Source organism: Macrotis lagotis, chromosome X, assembly GCF_037893015.1.
Source record: "Macrotis lagotis isolate mMagLag1 chromosome X, bilby.v1.9.chrom.fasta, whole genome shotgun sequence".
In the NCBI taxonomy this organism is placed as follows: domain Eukaryota; kingdom Metazoa; phylum Chordata; class Mammalia; order Peramelemorphia; family Peramelidae; genus Macrotis; species Macrotis lagotis.
In genome coordinates, this window is record NC_133666.1 from 666,635,240 (window position 1) to 666,651,444 (window position 16,205).

A 16,205-nucleotide genomic window follows, 5' to 3' on the forward strand; every position below is an offset into this window, starting at 1 on the left:
CCAACTCAATCACATTCTAGCTGAGAGATTGTCCACGAAAGCCTCTTCCCAATTTTCTGCATTCCTGCTATTCTTAGCTGCATGTTTTATTTATACAAGAACACTTTAATTTAAAATGTTCAAAATTATCCATTTTATACTTCAGCAATATTCTCACCTTATATGATTTAAGGTCTGATACTGCTGAATCTGTTTCCTTGACATTGTTCTTTCCCTAGTCTCTTTGAAGTTTCTGATCCTTTGTTCTTCTAAATGAACTTTGCTATGATTTTTTTCTAACTCAGATAAATTTTTAGTAATTTAATTAGGATGGCTTTACACAAATAGATTAGTTACTTAAAATTCTCATTTAAAAAATTATATTGACTTTACCTATCCATGAACAGTAAATACTACTTTAATTTTTTGTATAAAATGTCTTTTATGTTTATGTTCATATAATTCCTATATCTGTTTTGGCAGATATAATCTAAAGTATTTTATACTGACCAGTTATTTTAAATGATCTAAAACAATATTGAATAGTATGACTGACATATAGTGTAGTTTCCTTATTTTTCTCTTTTGATTAAATCTATTTTAGCTTTAACTTTGTCTGAAATCATATTACTACTCTTTTTACATAATAAATTCTACTCTTGAACTTTTCTTTTTAAATATTTGTACACATCTCTCATTTTTTATAGTATTTCCTGAAAGTGGCATATTGTTGAATTCAAATTTTTAATCTGCTGTCAGTGTCCTCCCTATAGGTGAATGATTCCCATTTACATTCTAAGCCATAATTACTTGTTATGTATTTTCTTCCTTCCTATTTTCCTCACTATCTCACCCTATTCCTATCCCTCCTCTCTCCTCTGCTTTAGTTCTCCCTGCTATCCTTGCACTTCTATTTTTTTACCTACCACCTCTCCAAGATTCCCTCCTTTCACCATCCCCACCCTATCCCCTTGACCTCTTGTTTCTGAATTTAAAAGACTTTTATACATATATTTGTATATATCTATACATCCATACATCTTCATGTATATCTATCTATCTATCTATCTATCTATCTATCTATCTATCTATCTATCTATCTATTTCTCTCTTTAACCCATTTTCAATCACTACCCATTCTCCTCCCCCATTAGTTTTTCTTTTTCCTTTTTTTGCCTCATTTCAATGAGATAATTGCTCCTTTTAATCTCTCCCTAGACCATTTGTTTTATTTTTGACTCACTCCTTCCACTTAACCCATTTTTCTTTCAAGCTACCCAAAGTCATAAAAGAACTGATATTTTCCATATAGAAATAAACAGTTTGACCTGATTGAGTCCCTTATAATTGGTCTGTAATGTTTACTTTATATTTCTCCCAGTTGTTATATGTCAAATTTTTCCTTTCACAAATATCTTAAAAGTCTTTCAGTTTATTAAATTTCTAGTTTTTTTTTTTAAATTCAGGACTATGCTTAACTTTTAAATTAGTTATAACCCCACCTCTTTTTTGTTTTTGCAAGGCAGTGGGGTTAAGTGACTTGCCCAAGGTCACATAGTGAGGTAATTAAATGTCTGAGGTCAAATTTGAACTCAGGTCCTCCTGACTCCAGGGTTAGTGCTCTATCTCCTGCACCACCTGGCCACCCCCAACCCCACCTCTTTTGCTCTATGAAATATAGTATTCCAAGAACTATAGTCTTTCTACATAATAACTGCTAGGTCTTATGTAATGCTCCATGTAGCTCCATGATATTTTTCTTGTTGCTTCCAATATTTTCTCCTCAACTTGGGAACTTTGAAACTTGGCTATGATATTCCTATAAGTTTTCCTCCTGGGATCTCTTAAAAGTGGTGATTGGTGGATTTTTTTTTCTACTTCTACTCTGCCTTCTTCATCTAGACTTCCTTAATAATTTTTTGTAACATTGTATCAAAATCCTTTTTTTAATCATAATTTTCAAGTGGTCCAACTATTCTTATATTATTTTTCTTTGATCTCTTCTTCAGATGAGTTGTTTTTCAGAGAGGTTTCACATTTTCTTCTATTTTTCCATTCTTTTGCTTAGTTGTATGTTTTTTATGTCTTAGAATGCCGTTAGCTTCCTTTTGCTAAATTCTAGTTTTTAAAGGATTCTTTTCTTCAAGTTTTTGATTCTCTAGATCAAGTTGGTTAACTTTTTTCATCATTTTCTTGATTTTCTTGCTCTTTTTCTCCCACAGTTTTTCCTCAATCTCTCTTATTTGATTTTTAAAGTCCCTTTTAAGTTCTTCCAGGAAATCTTTTTATGCTTGGGATCATTTGATGTTTCTCACTGAAAAAGGAATTGCTCTTTTAGCTCCATCATCTTCCACTGAATATGAACTTAGGTCTTCTTCATCCCTGTAGTAACTAGGATTGGGTTCTTTCCTCCTTTGCTTGCCCAATTCTTTTTTTTTTTAGATTTTGCAAGGCAGTGGGGTTAAGTGGCTTGCCCAAGGCCACATAGCTAGGTAATTATTAAGTGTCTGAGGCCGGATTTGAACTGCGGTCTTCCTGAATCCAGGGACAGTGCTCTATTCACTGCGCCACCTAGCCGCCCCCTTGCTTGCCCATTTTTCTGTCATTTATTATTATTATTATTAATTATTATTATTATTTCGCAACTATTAATATGTTGAAGTTCTAGTCTTGAGACTTTATGCCCCAAGGCTCGGTTCCTTCTTACTAGTATTTTCTGCTGTCTGAACCTGGGGTTCAACCTTGAGCTCTCTACTCCTAGGGTTAGAGACTTCCTTCCCCCACCCTCCCAAACCACAGCTGTCCTCTCCGCTCTGGAACTGAAACCAAGGACGCAGTTCTCCACAAATGCCCACAACTCTGAACCTGCACTTTCCAGATGTACTTTCTTTTTTCCCTTGCAGCCACAGTCCAAGAAGGGTCTGGTCAGCATAGCTGTGCTTGGTGATCCTCCACAGTGGAAGACCCTTCGTCTCTTCCTGCTCAGCCATCAGACCCCAACACTGATGATAGTTTCTAAGGTTGAGGTGGCCTCCCATCCCCAGCTGCCCCCAGGCCTTGTTGGGGTTGATTTCAACACAGTTGACTTGGAGATGTTTGCCTTTCACTCAGGTCAATCTCCACTCCAGGGGTTGCTTTCCTTTCCTAGTCTTTCCAAGTTGACTTAGGAGGATCACTGCCTTACTCTTGTTTACTTCTCCTGCTTTGAGGCCATGTTCTGTCTTTTTTGGTAGAGGACATTTGGAGAACCAAAACTTTTCTGGCCTCCTCCGCCATCTTCCCTAAATACTCTCCCAACATACTACATTCTTAACATTTCCCCATCGCTTTCTTAAGTGAAGATAATCAATAAAACAATCAAGGTGATTTCTGAGGTGTAAATCCTTACATTGGAAATATAACATGAGCTTGCTTCAGCACTTTCCTAGATTTAGTGTTTTTTCTGTTCATCATCCAGACAGCAACCAAAACTGAATGAGTCACTCCTTTGCCCAAGAAACTTCAGTGACTCCCTATTATCTCCAGGATTGAATCTAAACTCCTTCTCTGCTTAACATTTAAAACCTTTCCAGAAATTACACCCAAAGGGCAACAAAAATGTGCATACCCTTTGTTCCAGTAATACCTCTGCTGGGTTTATACCCTGAAGAGATTGTGAAAAAGGGTAAAAACATCACTTGTACAAAAAATTCATAGCAGCCCTATTTGTGGTGGCAAAGAATTGGAAATTAAATAAATGTCCTTTCAATTGGGGAATGGCTTAGCAAACTGTGGTATATGTATGTGATGGAACACTAGTGTTCTATTAGATACCAGGAGGGTTGGGAATTCAGGGAAGCCTAGAAGGATTTGCATGAACTGATGCTGAGTGAGATGAGCAGAACCAGAAAAACACTGTGCATCCTAGCAGCAACATGGGGGTGATGATCAACCTTGATGGACTCGCTCATTCCATCAGTGCAACAATCAGGGACAATTTGGGGCTGTCTGCAAAGGAGAATACCATCTGTATCCAGAGTAAGAATTGTGGAGTTTGAACAAAGACCAAGGACTATTACCTTCGATTTAGAAAAAAAAGCCATTATCTTACTATATAATTCTGCTATCTCTTATACTTTATGCTTCTTCCTTAGATCAATGTACACCATGGAAACAATGTAAAGACTAACAGATTGCCTTCTGTGGTGGGGGTGGGGGGAAGGAAGATCAGGGGAAAAATTGTAAAATTCAAAATAGATAAAATCTTAAAGAATTTTTTTAAATGTAGTGACATAGAAGCAAAATATATTTAAAAAATTAAAAAAACCCCCAAAATTAAAAAACCCCATTTTCCAGACCTGACTACCACTTATCTTTTTGTGCTATGGTATAAATGTCTCCTTTAACAATCTCCCTTCACATTCTTGTGGAAGCCAAACACACCCACATATTCCTCACAGTTTATTAGACACTAGTCCTCCTCACATATTCTGTGATCCAGTCAAACTGGCCTCTAAATGTTCTTCTCACATGATGCTTCATCTCTAGTCTCTAAGCCTTTGCCCTACCTGTTCCATTTGCCAGATCTTCCCACCTTCTTTGACTCCCACCTCTTTGAATTCCTAGTTTCCTTTAAAACATTAGATCGTAAACGCCTTGAGGACTGGGACCTTGCTTTTGCCTTCCTTTGTCCTAGGATAATGCTTCAAAGGAAGCCCTTAAAGAATGCTTTTTGACTAGTCTCAGATGGAAGCTCTTGCACTTTCCACCATAACTCTCCTTTACCTTTCTTGTGGTCTTTCTGGACTGTTGGGTTGAAGGGAGGAAGGGAATTGAAAATCTGCCCTGAATCTCAGGAAATGAAACCAGATCAACTTCCTGTTCTTTTGTTCAGTCAATAAACATTTATTAAGGGTGTGATAGGAACTAAACTTTAGAGCTCAGGAGACAAAGAAAGACAGTAGATCCTCCTTGCTCTCAGGGATCTCACATGCAAACAATTCTAAAGTGACTAGTTGACAGGCAGAATAAATTGGAGATAGATGATGATGATGATGATGATGATGATGATTATTCTAGCTGTGTGACCTTGGGCAAGTCACTCAACCCTGATTACCTTGCATCCAGGGCCATCTCCAGTCATCCTGATTCATATCTGGCCACTGGACCAGGTGACTCTGGAGGAGAATGTGAGGTTGGTGACTTAACACAGTCCCCCTCATTCAAATCCAAATCACCTCCCTGATGTCAAGAACAAAGGACAAAAATTTGGAGATAATCAGACTTAAAGGGGATGGGGAAAAAAATTTCTTGAAGAAGAAGGTGGGGTTTATCTGGGACTTGAAAACATTTTTAATAAGAATATATGTCAGAGTCTCCAAGGGTATGGTGGGTGGTAGAGAGGATCCCTCCTCCCCCAGTCTTGAACCCCAGATCTCCTGATGATATCAGTGTCTTCTCCCTTCTTCTCTAGGCGGCCTCAATGATGATGGAACACAAACCTTTGACCATGAAGCTGCTTTTGAGCCTGTTCTTTACCACTTTTGGCCAGAGGGCCTTCATGAACCGCACAGTGGGGGAGATCATGTGGGGTTATCAGGAGCCCTTCATTAATATGATGAATAAACAGCTCCCTGGCAAGTTTCCATTTAAGGATAAATTTGGCTTATTTTCCCAGGTGAGTTGGAATGTGTCAAAGCATCACCCACATACACAAGGCTGATCAACTCATTCTTTGAAAGCAAATAGCCCAAACTGATCAATTGCTGTTATTTTGTGTTTAAAATTTATCTATGTCTTTTGCTTTCATTTCACATTCTTCCCCTCTTTATGTTGGTTCCCCATCCAATTTTATCCTAATAAGTCCTCCTTTATAGGCAAAGATTTAAAAAAAAACCCCAGAAAAGCCAGTTGACCTCCCAATGGCCTTGAGAGCCTATGGAACATTCTCCATTTTTATCCCCAACCTCTCCAACAGAAAGAGGGAAGCTTCTGCTGCTTTGTATAGGCTTGCCAGGGATAGTTTGAAATTAGGTTGAACAAAACAAATATGTAAACAAACAAACAAATACATAAATAAATGGAACATTCTTTTTTAGATATAGTGTGAAATTAGCATGAACAATAATAAATAAATGAGCAAAAAAAATAAAACATTCTTTACTAAAGTGTAAAGTTAGCATGAACAATAATAAATAAATAAATGAACAAATAAATGAAACATTCTTTACTAGATAAAGTGTGAAGTTAGCATGAACAATGATAAATAAATAAACCAATAAATAGATGAACAAATGTTAGATATCTTTGCTAGATATGGTGGGAAATTAGCATGACTAAATAAATAAATAAACAAAAAACCCCAAATGAATAAGTAAAGAAAACATTCCTTGCCCGGTCTCCCAAAAGCTCTTGCCACTAGCCTTGGTGCATGCTGTAAAGAGAGTCATTGGCAAATATTTAGCAGGTATTTAATGATGATCATTGGTTGATGAATTAAACTGTTCCACAGAGTATCTGAGATGGATAGGATAGTTCAACCATCTCAACGATGATGCCCTCAATGTCTGGCATCTTTCTGTTGCACTTTAGAATTCGACCCATGGACCTTTAGCAGTAGAAGGGAAGTCATGTATCCCATCACAGTGAGAGGAAGTTTTTTGTTCAAAATCATCCAGAAAGTTTGCAGCAGAAGAATGGGGAAAGTCTTATTTCTGCTATTCTAAGCTGTTTTTGTTGTGACCTTAGGCTTGTGATGGACCAGCATGTCAGAATCACCGAATTTGAGAGTTGTTAGTCAAATTTAATATTTTAATATTAAAACAATTTTTAACTTTGGCTTTTTTAAAATTTTTGAGTTCCATATTCTCTCCCTCTCTCCTTCTCCTACCCCTTATATTCTGGAGTCATGAAAGGGGCCCACATTTGTCCAGTTGTCCCATTAATCATATCACACTGTTTGACAGAGGTTATCCATGTGCAAAACACATTTCTATGTTAGTCATCCACCCATACTCAAGGAGAATCTCCAACCAAGGATCATCTGTTCTCTATGCTAGAGTACCCCCATCCCCCTCCATCCCAATGATAGCCTCCATCTTAAACTGCCTCCCTTTGAGGCAGCCCTGATTGTTCAGAAGCTTTTCCTGACATTGACCCAGAGGTTTGCCTTCTTAACAACAATCCACCCATTGCCACTGTATTTTTGGGGCTGAAGTCTCATCCCTTCTTTATATGACATCCTCCCTATCAAGTTTTCTCTTCCCCAGGCTAACCATCCCCAGTACCTTTATCTAACTTCAGGGATAATGACCTTTATCAATTGTGAGTGTTCCCTCCATGGATGTAGAATTCCTACAGCTTTAAACTTAGTCATCTCAGAGTTCTTTGAGACCATTTAGGTTAATCTTATTATTTTCACAAATAGTGAAACTGAGGCCTAGGGAAACTAAGTGAGTTGACCAAGGTTATGAAAATAACTGAGTGTTAGAGATAGAATTTAAACTCCAGATCTCTGACTGCAGAACTAAGACCTAAATCTAAACTCTATTATAAACACCAAATCTCAACTCTTGAAGTTGCTACGACTGAAAAAAAAATCAGTCAGTCAGTAGACATCGACTACATGAAATACTCTCATTAACAAGAATGAGAATCTGATGGTATAATTCTTGGAAGAGCACTCTTCTTCTTTATCTCAGAATATACCAATTCTGTTCATACTAATATAAATAAAGGCTTGTTGCGTTAAATTGAATAATCTTACACGTTCACTGAGTTCTTCCCTCAGAAGACTAACTTGTGTCTTTCTATCTATAGTTAAACGGCTCCAGTTCAGGATTGTTCACTGTGTTTACGGGGGTCAAAGACTTCAGTAAAATCCATCAAGTGGACAAGTGGAATGGTAAAAGCAAGGTAAGAAGCAGGATAATAATAACTAATGCTAAAAACTGTCACTTTTTTTACATGATTTCAATTGATCCTTATAATCAGTCAGCAGGTATTTTTTATTTTTATGTTTTAAACTCAAACCAAAGTCAACATTTCTTTTTGCTATATGAATTCTAGTTTTTATTCTGAAAGCAGTTTTTTTTAATTTAAATTTATTTTTATTAAAGATATTATTTGAGTTTTACATTTTTCCCCCAGTCTTGATTCCCTCCCCCCTCCGCCCCACAGAAAGCAATCTGTCAGTCTTTACTTTGTTTCCATGTTGTACCTTGATCCAAATTGGGTGTGATGAGAGAGAAATCATATCCTTAAAGAGAAGTCTAAGAGGTAACAAGATCAGACAATAAGATATCTGTTTTTTTTCTAAATTAAAGGGAATGGTCCTTGCACTTTGTTCAAACTCCACAGCTCCTTATCTGGATACAGATGGCACTCTCCTTTGCAGACAGCCCAATATTGTTCCTGATTGTTGCACTGATGGAATGAGCGAGTCCTTCAAGGTTGAACATCACCCCCATGTTGCTGTTAGGGTGTACAGTGTTTTCTGGTTCTGCTCATCTCACTCAGCATCCGTTCATGCAAATCCCTCCAGGTTTCCCTGAAATCCCATCCCTCCTGGTTTCTAATAGAACAATAGTGTTCCATGACATACATATACCACAGTTTGCTAAGCCATTCCCCAATTGAAGGACATTTACTGGATTTCTAATTCTTTGCCACCACAAACAGGGCTGCTATAAATATTTTTGTACAAGTAATGCTTTTACCCTTTTTCCTCATCTCTTCAGGGTATAGACCCAGTAGTGGTATTGCTGGGTCAAAGGGTATGCACATTTTTGTTGCCCTTTGGGCATAGTTCCAAATTGCTCTCCAGAAGGGTTGGATGAGTTCACAGCTCCACCAACAGTGTAATAGTGTCCCAGATTTCCCACATCCCTTCCAACAATGATCATTATCCTTCCTGGTCATACTGGCCAACCTGAGAGGTGTGAGGTGGTACCTCAGAGAAGCTTTAATTTGCATTTCTCTAATAATTAATGATTTAGAGCATTTTTTCATATGGCTATAGATTACTTTGATCTCCTCATCTGTAAATTGCCTTTGCATATCCTTTGACCATTTGTCAATTGGGGAATGAATTTTTGTTTTAAAAATATGACTCAATTCTCTATATATTTTAGAAATGAGTCCTTTGTCAGAATCATTAGTTGTAAAGATCATTTCCCAGTTTACTACATTTCTTTTGATCTTGGTTACATTGGTTTTATCTGTGCAAAAACTTCTTAATTTAATGTAATCAAAGTCATCTAATTAGTTTTTGGTGATGTTCTCCAACTCTTCCTTAGTCATAAACTGCTCCCCTTTCCATAGATCTGACAGGTAGACTAGTCCTTGATCTTCTAATTTGCTTATAGTATTGTTCTTTATGTCTATGTCCTGTAACCATTTGGATCTTACCTTGGTAAAGGGTGTGAGGTGTTGGTCTAATCTAAGTTTCTTCCATACTAACTTCCAATTTTCCCAGCAATTTTTATCAAAAGAGGGAGTTTTTATCCCAATGGCCAGACTCTTTGGGTTTATCAAACAGCAGATTACTATAATCATCTCCTGCTTTTACACCTAGTCTATTCCACTGGTCCACCACTCTATTTCTTAGCCAATACCAAACAGTTTTGATGACTGATGCTTTATAATATAATTTTAGATCAGGTAGGGCTAAGCCACCTTCTTTTGCACTTTTTTTTCATTAAGCTCCTGGCAATTCTTGCAAAGTCAACATTTTGTAACAAATATTCATCATTGAGCAAACTAAATTCTTGCATTGACTATGTTCAAAAACTGTATCTCATTCTTCAATTTAATTATCACCCTTATGTGAAGAGGTGGGGAACATCCTTCATCATCAGTCTTCTGGAATCATGAATGATTGTTGCACTGATCAGAATTTAAGCCTTTCAAAATTGTTCATTTTTGCTGTTTTGTTAATATAGCAGAAATTGTTCTTTTGGTTCTGCTTACTACTTTGCATCAGTTCATATAAGCCTTCATAGGTTTCTTTGAAACTATCCCCTTCATCATTTCGGCATAATAGAATTCTATTATGTTCATATACTACAATTCAATGAGTGTTTAAACCTCTGGGGAATTCCAGACTCAAAAAAGGAGCAATATTTGCCTTCAAGGATCTTATATTCTAAAAGGGGAGAAAACTTGGAAATCTCTAAGTATTTACAAATCAGATGACAGATATCCTTGGAGGAAAAGGAACTGGTAGCTGAGGGGACCAGGAAAGGCCTCATGAAGAACGTGGAATTTGGGCAAACTTTGAGAGAACCAGGATTTCCAAAAGATGAGGAAAGAAGGGAGAGCATCCTAGGCATGGTGGGCAACCAGTGGGGACAGGATGAACGTTGTGTATTAAGGAAGGGAATAGTCCTCATGAATAGTTGTTATTATGCTTACTTGCTATATGGGGAAGTGATAACTCATAAAGGTTACTTGTCCATGGTTATACAACTAATAAATGTTTGAGGTGGGATTCGAATCTTAAATGTTTATTGAATTGATTCATGGACTAGTCTAGCTCATTTCACAGTCTTATCTCCAGAAAGTTGCCCATGGGTGACTGAAGTTTTTAGAGCACTATAACTCATGAAACTTTCTACAGGACATATGTTGGAAACTCATTTGCATCAGAAGAGAATTAATTCTTTTTTTTTTTGAGAATTAATTCTTATAGTCATCTTTTCCCTCTTTAATTTGTTATTACTAACAAATCTGTTTCTGCTAACAAATAAATTTGTTGATTTGTTGTTATTAGTTAAGCTTCTGGAATTCAGACCAGTGCAATATGATTAATGGGACATCTGGACAGATGTGGGCCCCTTTCATGACTCCAGAATATAACCTTCAATTCTACAGCCCGGAGGCTTGCCGGTAATAACTTGTTTTTTTTGCTTTGTTTTGCCTTTGCAAGGCAGTGGGGTTAAGTGACTTGCCCAAGGTCACACAAGCTAGGTAATTATTAAGAGTCTGAGGCAGGATTTGAACTTGGGTCTTCCCAACTCCAGGGCCAGTGCTCTGTCCACTTCACCACCTACCTGCCCCTATGACTCTTATTTATAAATGGATTTGGGGAGGTAGCCCAAGTGATTGCCACAATAGCAAGATCATCCTATCTGAGCTTGTATTGGGCAAAATCACAGTGACAAAGCTAAAAAGGGGACTTTGGAAACCAACTATCCCAATTTCCTCATTTGATACAGAAAAGAAATCAAGTCCTAGAAAGGAGGAAGTAACTTGCTCCCATGTCCTATGGTGGGTTGTGTGTTTGTCTGTGTGTGTGTGTGTGTGTAACTTGCATTTGCATTATTACCATGTCTTTAAAAAATTGTATTGATGCCCTTTGTCTTTGCATTACAGTCATTTCCATATTTAGTTCTTGTCCCTCCCCTATCCATTGGACCTTCTGATTTTTTAACCAATGAATAAAAAAATAAGGTTTAACAAACTACTGGCAACTGAGTTTGTCAGCCTCTGCAGTAATCTCCACCCCTTCACCTGATCAGTGAAGAGAGGGATTATCATAAATCTGAAGAATAATGCCTGAAGTCAAATTAGGTTTGTGGTAGAACCAATTTTGCCAACTCTCGTGCTCCCACTTTTGGTTTCTTAAGGAGCTAATGGACTGATTTTTTTTATCTTTGTAGTTGTCGATAATACTTTATTTTTCCTCTTTTAACCATCTAGGTCTCTGAACTTTGAATATGAAAAATCAGGAAATTTTGAAGGAATTCCTACCTTTCGCTTTGTGGCCCCAAAGACTTTATTTGCCAATGGGTCTGTCTACCCACCGAATGAAGGCTTCTGTCCTTGCCTGGCATCAGGAATCCAGAATATGAGCTCTTGTCAGTTTAGTAAGTAAAACATCCTCTGGGATCAGTTTTAGTCACTGGTCATTCTGTCATCCTCTTAGTCATTAAGAATCTGGATCATTCTTTTTATGAGGCATAATATGTTGGCACATGTAAGTATTAGGAATACAAAGAAAGGCAAAAAACTTGTCTTCTGGGGAACCCCATTCTAATAGGGAGATTCGAAAAGCTGGTTATGAGAAACATAATGAAAATAAATTCATTGACACATAAGTTAGATTTAAGGTACTCTGAGCTCTGAGTATAGGTGTGGAATAGGTGGCAGAATAATTTTGTATTATTCCATCCCTTTTTCCTATGTCTTCCTTGCCAGCATGATGAAACTCATGGGTTGGCAGAATTCCCATTGGCACAAATACTCTGCCAATGTAGGCGAGCCCCAAGGCTAGAAGTTCCCTAAGGTTCCAAAGTCACCTCCACCCACACTGAGCTCAACCTTCTCCTTCAGTGATCAGTGTAGGGAAGGACATGGGTCAGCTGGACGGGATCCAGAGTAGGGGAAGCAGGGTGGGGGGAAGAGAGGGCTCTCCCAAGTTGCAGTCCTGCCTCGAATATTAGCTCTTCTCCCTGTTCCTTTTCTCTTTGGCTTCCCCTTTCTTCTCCTGGCACAAATCACTCAGTCTCAATTTCCTCTTCTGTAAAAATGAAAGAGTTGGGCCAGATGAAGTTTCATCCTTTGTACCACCTCCACATTGATTATTCAGTGACTTCTAATTGAGCAGTTTGATAATTTTTTTTTATTTCATGTAAATGTGTTTACCCTCTCCCTAGCTAGGTCATAATAATTATAGCTAGCATTCATACATTAGAATTTGCAAAGCCTGCCAAGGAAGAGCTCAGATGGGGTCTGGGCAAGCCACAGCTTATTTGGTGGTCCTCTATTTTAGCTAATTCTCTTTGAGGCATCTAGGTGATGCAGTGGATAGAAATAATTAACATACATCATCTCATTTTATCCTCCTAATAACCCTGGAAGGTAGGTGCTAGTCTAATTCCTATTTCATAACTGAGAAAATTGAAGCAAATAGTGTTAAGTAATAACAACTAATATTTGTTGGTACTTACTATGTGCTAAGCATTTTTCAATTATTATCTCATTTGATCTTCTTAATAGCCCTGGGAGGTAGGTACTATTCTAATTCCCATTTTACAGGTGAGAAAATTGAGGCCAACAGAAGTTAAGTAATGATTATAGTAAGAACAACTAACATTTACATAGTGCTCATCACTGTGTTGAGTGGTTTGCAATTATTACCTCATCTGATCTTCATAACAAAAATGGGAGTTAGGGGTTCTCATATCCCCCATTTTATAGCTGGGGAAAGTGTGGCAAGCAGAAGTGAAGTGATTTATTTGCCCAGGATCACACAGCTAGTAAGTCAATGAAGATTTGAACTCTCATCTTGCTGACTCTAAGCACAAATCGGACTACATCCACTGTGCCACCTAATTTTCTCTTACTTGATTCTACCCAATGATTTAACCTGCCAAGATCTGTTTTTCTTCTTCATTTTTTTGTTTTTTAGGGTTTTTTTTTTTTGGCAAAGCAATGAGGTTAAGTGACTTGCCCAAGGCCACACAGCTAGGTCATTATTAAGTGTCTGAGGCCGGATGTGAACTCAGGTACTCCTGACTCCAGGGCTGTTGCTCTATCCACTGCGCCACCTAGCTGCCCCTTTCTTCCTCATTTTTAGAGAAGATTGTTAGCCCTAGTATATTTCTTCATGGCTGAAATGCCACCAGTGGGCACCCTGCTAATTCCATACCCTTGGGCAAAGCCCTGATTGTGGTGCCCCAGTTATTACTCCTTCCAGACTCCCTTTAATATCTATACCTGCTCTGGCTTCCACTGGTAAATTATCCTCCCAGTCAGTGTCCCTGGGCAATGATTGGATGGGTCTTGTTCCTCCCTGCTGAAACAGAAGATTTTCCGTAAGATTTCTTTTACAAAGGCCACAAGACTATAACTTGTCCTCCCCCCCTCCCAAGGAAAATAGCACAGTAATAAATCTAGGGTACAGATAGCATGGTGGGAGTCCTCAGACACTGCTGGGAAGGCTGCTGGGGAGCCAGGGAAAACCCTAGTCATGGTATGACGAGTAGTAAGATATTTGGTCATTTCTAGTTTAACCCATTTTGGGGGGGAGGGGGGAGGCCAGTTGGTTCAGTGGATGGAGCATTGGATCTGGAGTCAAAATCTGACCTCAAACTATTGCTGAGATGTGAGATCCTGGGCAAAGTCACTTAACCTCTGTTTGCTTCAGTTTTCTAATCTATGACATGGGAATAATGATAACATCTCCCTCCTGGGGTTGTAATATGCTTTGCTATGTAAATGTTGGCTCTTACTGCTAATTAAATGCAGAGTTTGTTTGCTTCTAGACTGCAGAAGGTCTAAAAGTGTTGTTGGAGGCACCCAGTCCATTTAGGCAGCTTGGGCCTGAGCCTTAGTCACTCTGTCCCATCCTGGTTATGGCTCTGAGAGGTGCCAACGCCCAGGAGCTTTCCTTTTGGTAAGGACTTAGAACTTGACCGGTCTTCAGAGATCATTCACTCCAGTGGTCCTCAGCCTTCCTGGTCAGGATCTCTTTACTCTCTTAGAAATCATTAAGGATTGTGCCCCCCATTTCCAACCCCAAAGAACTTTTGTTTATATGTCTTATATCTATTGACATTTATTTATGAGAACTCTAAAAGACTTAGAATTATTGTGAAAATAATGTTGATCTCATGGACTCCTTTCCCTGAGTCTTGGGAATCCCTCGGGGTCTGCAGATCACACTTTGCTAAATTTTAGTCCAGATTCTTCAATTTTCAGGGGCAGCTAGGTAGAGCAGTGGATAGAGCACTGGTCTTGGAGTCAGGAGGACCTGAGTTCAAATCCATCCTCAGACACTTAATTACCTAGCTGTGTGACCTTGGGCAAGTCACTTAACCCTATTGGCCCTTAAATAAATTAAAAAAACCCCAAATTATTCAATTTTCATGTGCTTCAGAGAGAGAAATGGGGAAAATGAAGGAGGGGAGATAGAAAGAGAAAACACAGTGAGGGGGAGAGAGAGAGAGAGAGAGAGAGAGAGAGAGAGAGAGAGAGAGAGAGAGAGAGAGAGAGAAAGGAAGGGAGGGAGAAAAAGGGAGGAAGATACAAAGAGAAAGAGGGAGAGAGAACAACAGGAGAGGGAAAGGAAGAGAGACACAGAACAGAGGAGAGACAAAAAGAGAAGAAAAGGAAAGAGTGAGAAAGAGAGGGAGGAAGACTGAGAGAAAGAGAGAGAACAAAGGGAGAGGGAAAGAAATAGAACAGAGGAAGAGAGAGAGAGAGATGGGGTAGGGGGAGAGAGAACAGAGGAAGAGGGAGAGAGAGAAAGAAAAAAGGGAGAGGGGGTGAGAGAGAGAGACAGAGGGGAGAGGTAGGGGGAGAGACTGAGAGAGAGAGACAGACAGACAGACAGACAGAGACAGAAAGAGACAGAGAGAGAGTGAGAGAGAGAGAGAGAGAGAGAGAGAGAGAGAGAGAGAGAGAGAGAGAGTGACCCAGACCATGCCCAAGATCACATAGGCAGTAAGGGTCAGAGATGTCAGCTATAAGAGAGATATTATAGAATTTCCCTTTTAGGGTTCCAAGAACATTATGAAACCAGAGAAGAAAATCTTGAAGAAAAATTTCACCTTCAGAACTTTCAGAAAATCGTGCCTTGGTTCTGGAGCCCGGACCAGATTTTTTGCTCAGCCAGCATATCCTAATCATCCTTTGATGGTGGGGGAATTGCTGGTATAAAAGGCCTATAAAGCTGTAAATTAATTATGAGTTATTGGCTTAGTGTCTCTTGTGATATCTTTGGAGGCATCTCACACACGCCAAACAGGTCGTACTAGGTACAGGATGAATGAGCTGCTTCAGCTCTGTGGTGAGGCTGGCAGCCACGTGGGAGGCATAAATTAATTAATAATTATCACCCAGGTCCATCTCTTGCACTTTGCCTGAAAAACACCAGAGAGGCTTATGCAGAGTTGTGATTCTCTGCCATCATGAGGGCTAACCTGCCAGGCTGATAATGACCTCAGCAAGAAAAACCCATTGGCAAATTGATGGGGTCTATTTTTCCTTTCTGCTTGAAATTGAAATGCAGTAGGATCTTTGTTAGGCAGCTAGGTGGCTCAGTGGAGACAAGGCTGGGTCTGGAGTCCGGTTAGACCTGAGTTTGAATGTGATCTCGGACACTAGTTACGTGACCCTGGACAAGTCACTTAATCCTCTTTGTTTCGGTTTCCTCATTTGTAAAATGAGTTGGAGAAGGAAATAACAAACTACTCTGGTATCTCTGCCAAGAAAATCCCAAGCGGGATCATAAAGTCAGACAT

General features: G+C 38.9%; 1 protein-coding gene across 3 annotated transcripts in view; it reads left to right on the plus strand.

The window, feature by feature from the left end:
- Positions 1-16,205, plus strand: part of SCARB1 (scavenger receptor class B member 1) — a 109,419-nt gene that overhangs the window by 65,035 nt on the left and 28,179 nt on the right. For all 3 annotated transcript variants that reach the window (XM_074205385.1, XM_074205387.1, XM_074205386.1), the window contains exons 4-7: positions 5,432-5,635; positions 7,777-7,872; positions 10,730-10,845; positions 11,659-11,825. In XM_074205385.1, the coding sequence (XP_074061486.1) occupies positions 5,432-5,635; positions 7,777-7,872; positions 10,730-10,845; positions 11,659-11,825 (583 nt within the window). The remainder of the gene's footprint in view (positions 1-5,431; positions 5,636-7,776; positions 7,873-10,729; positions 10,846-11,658; positions 11,826-16,205) is intronic.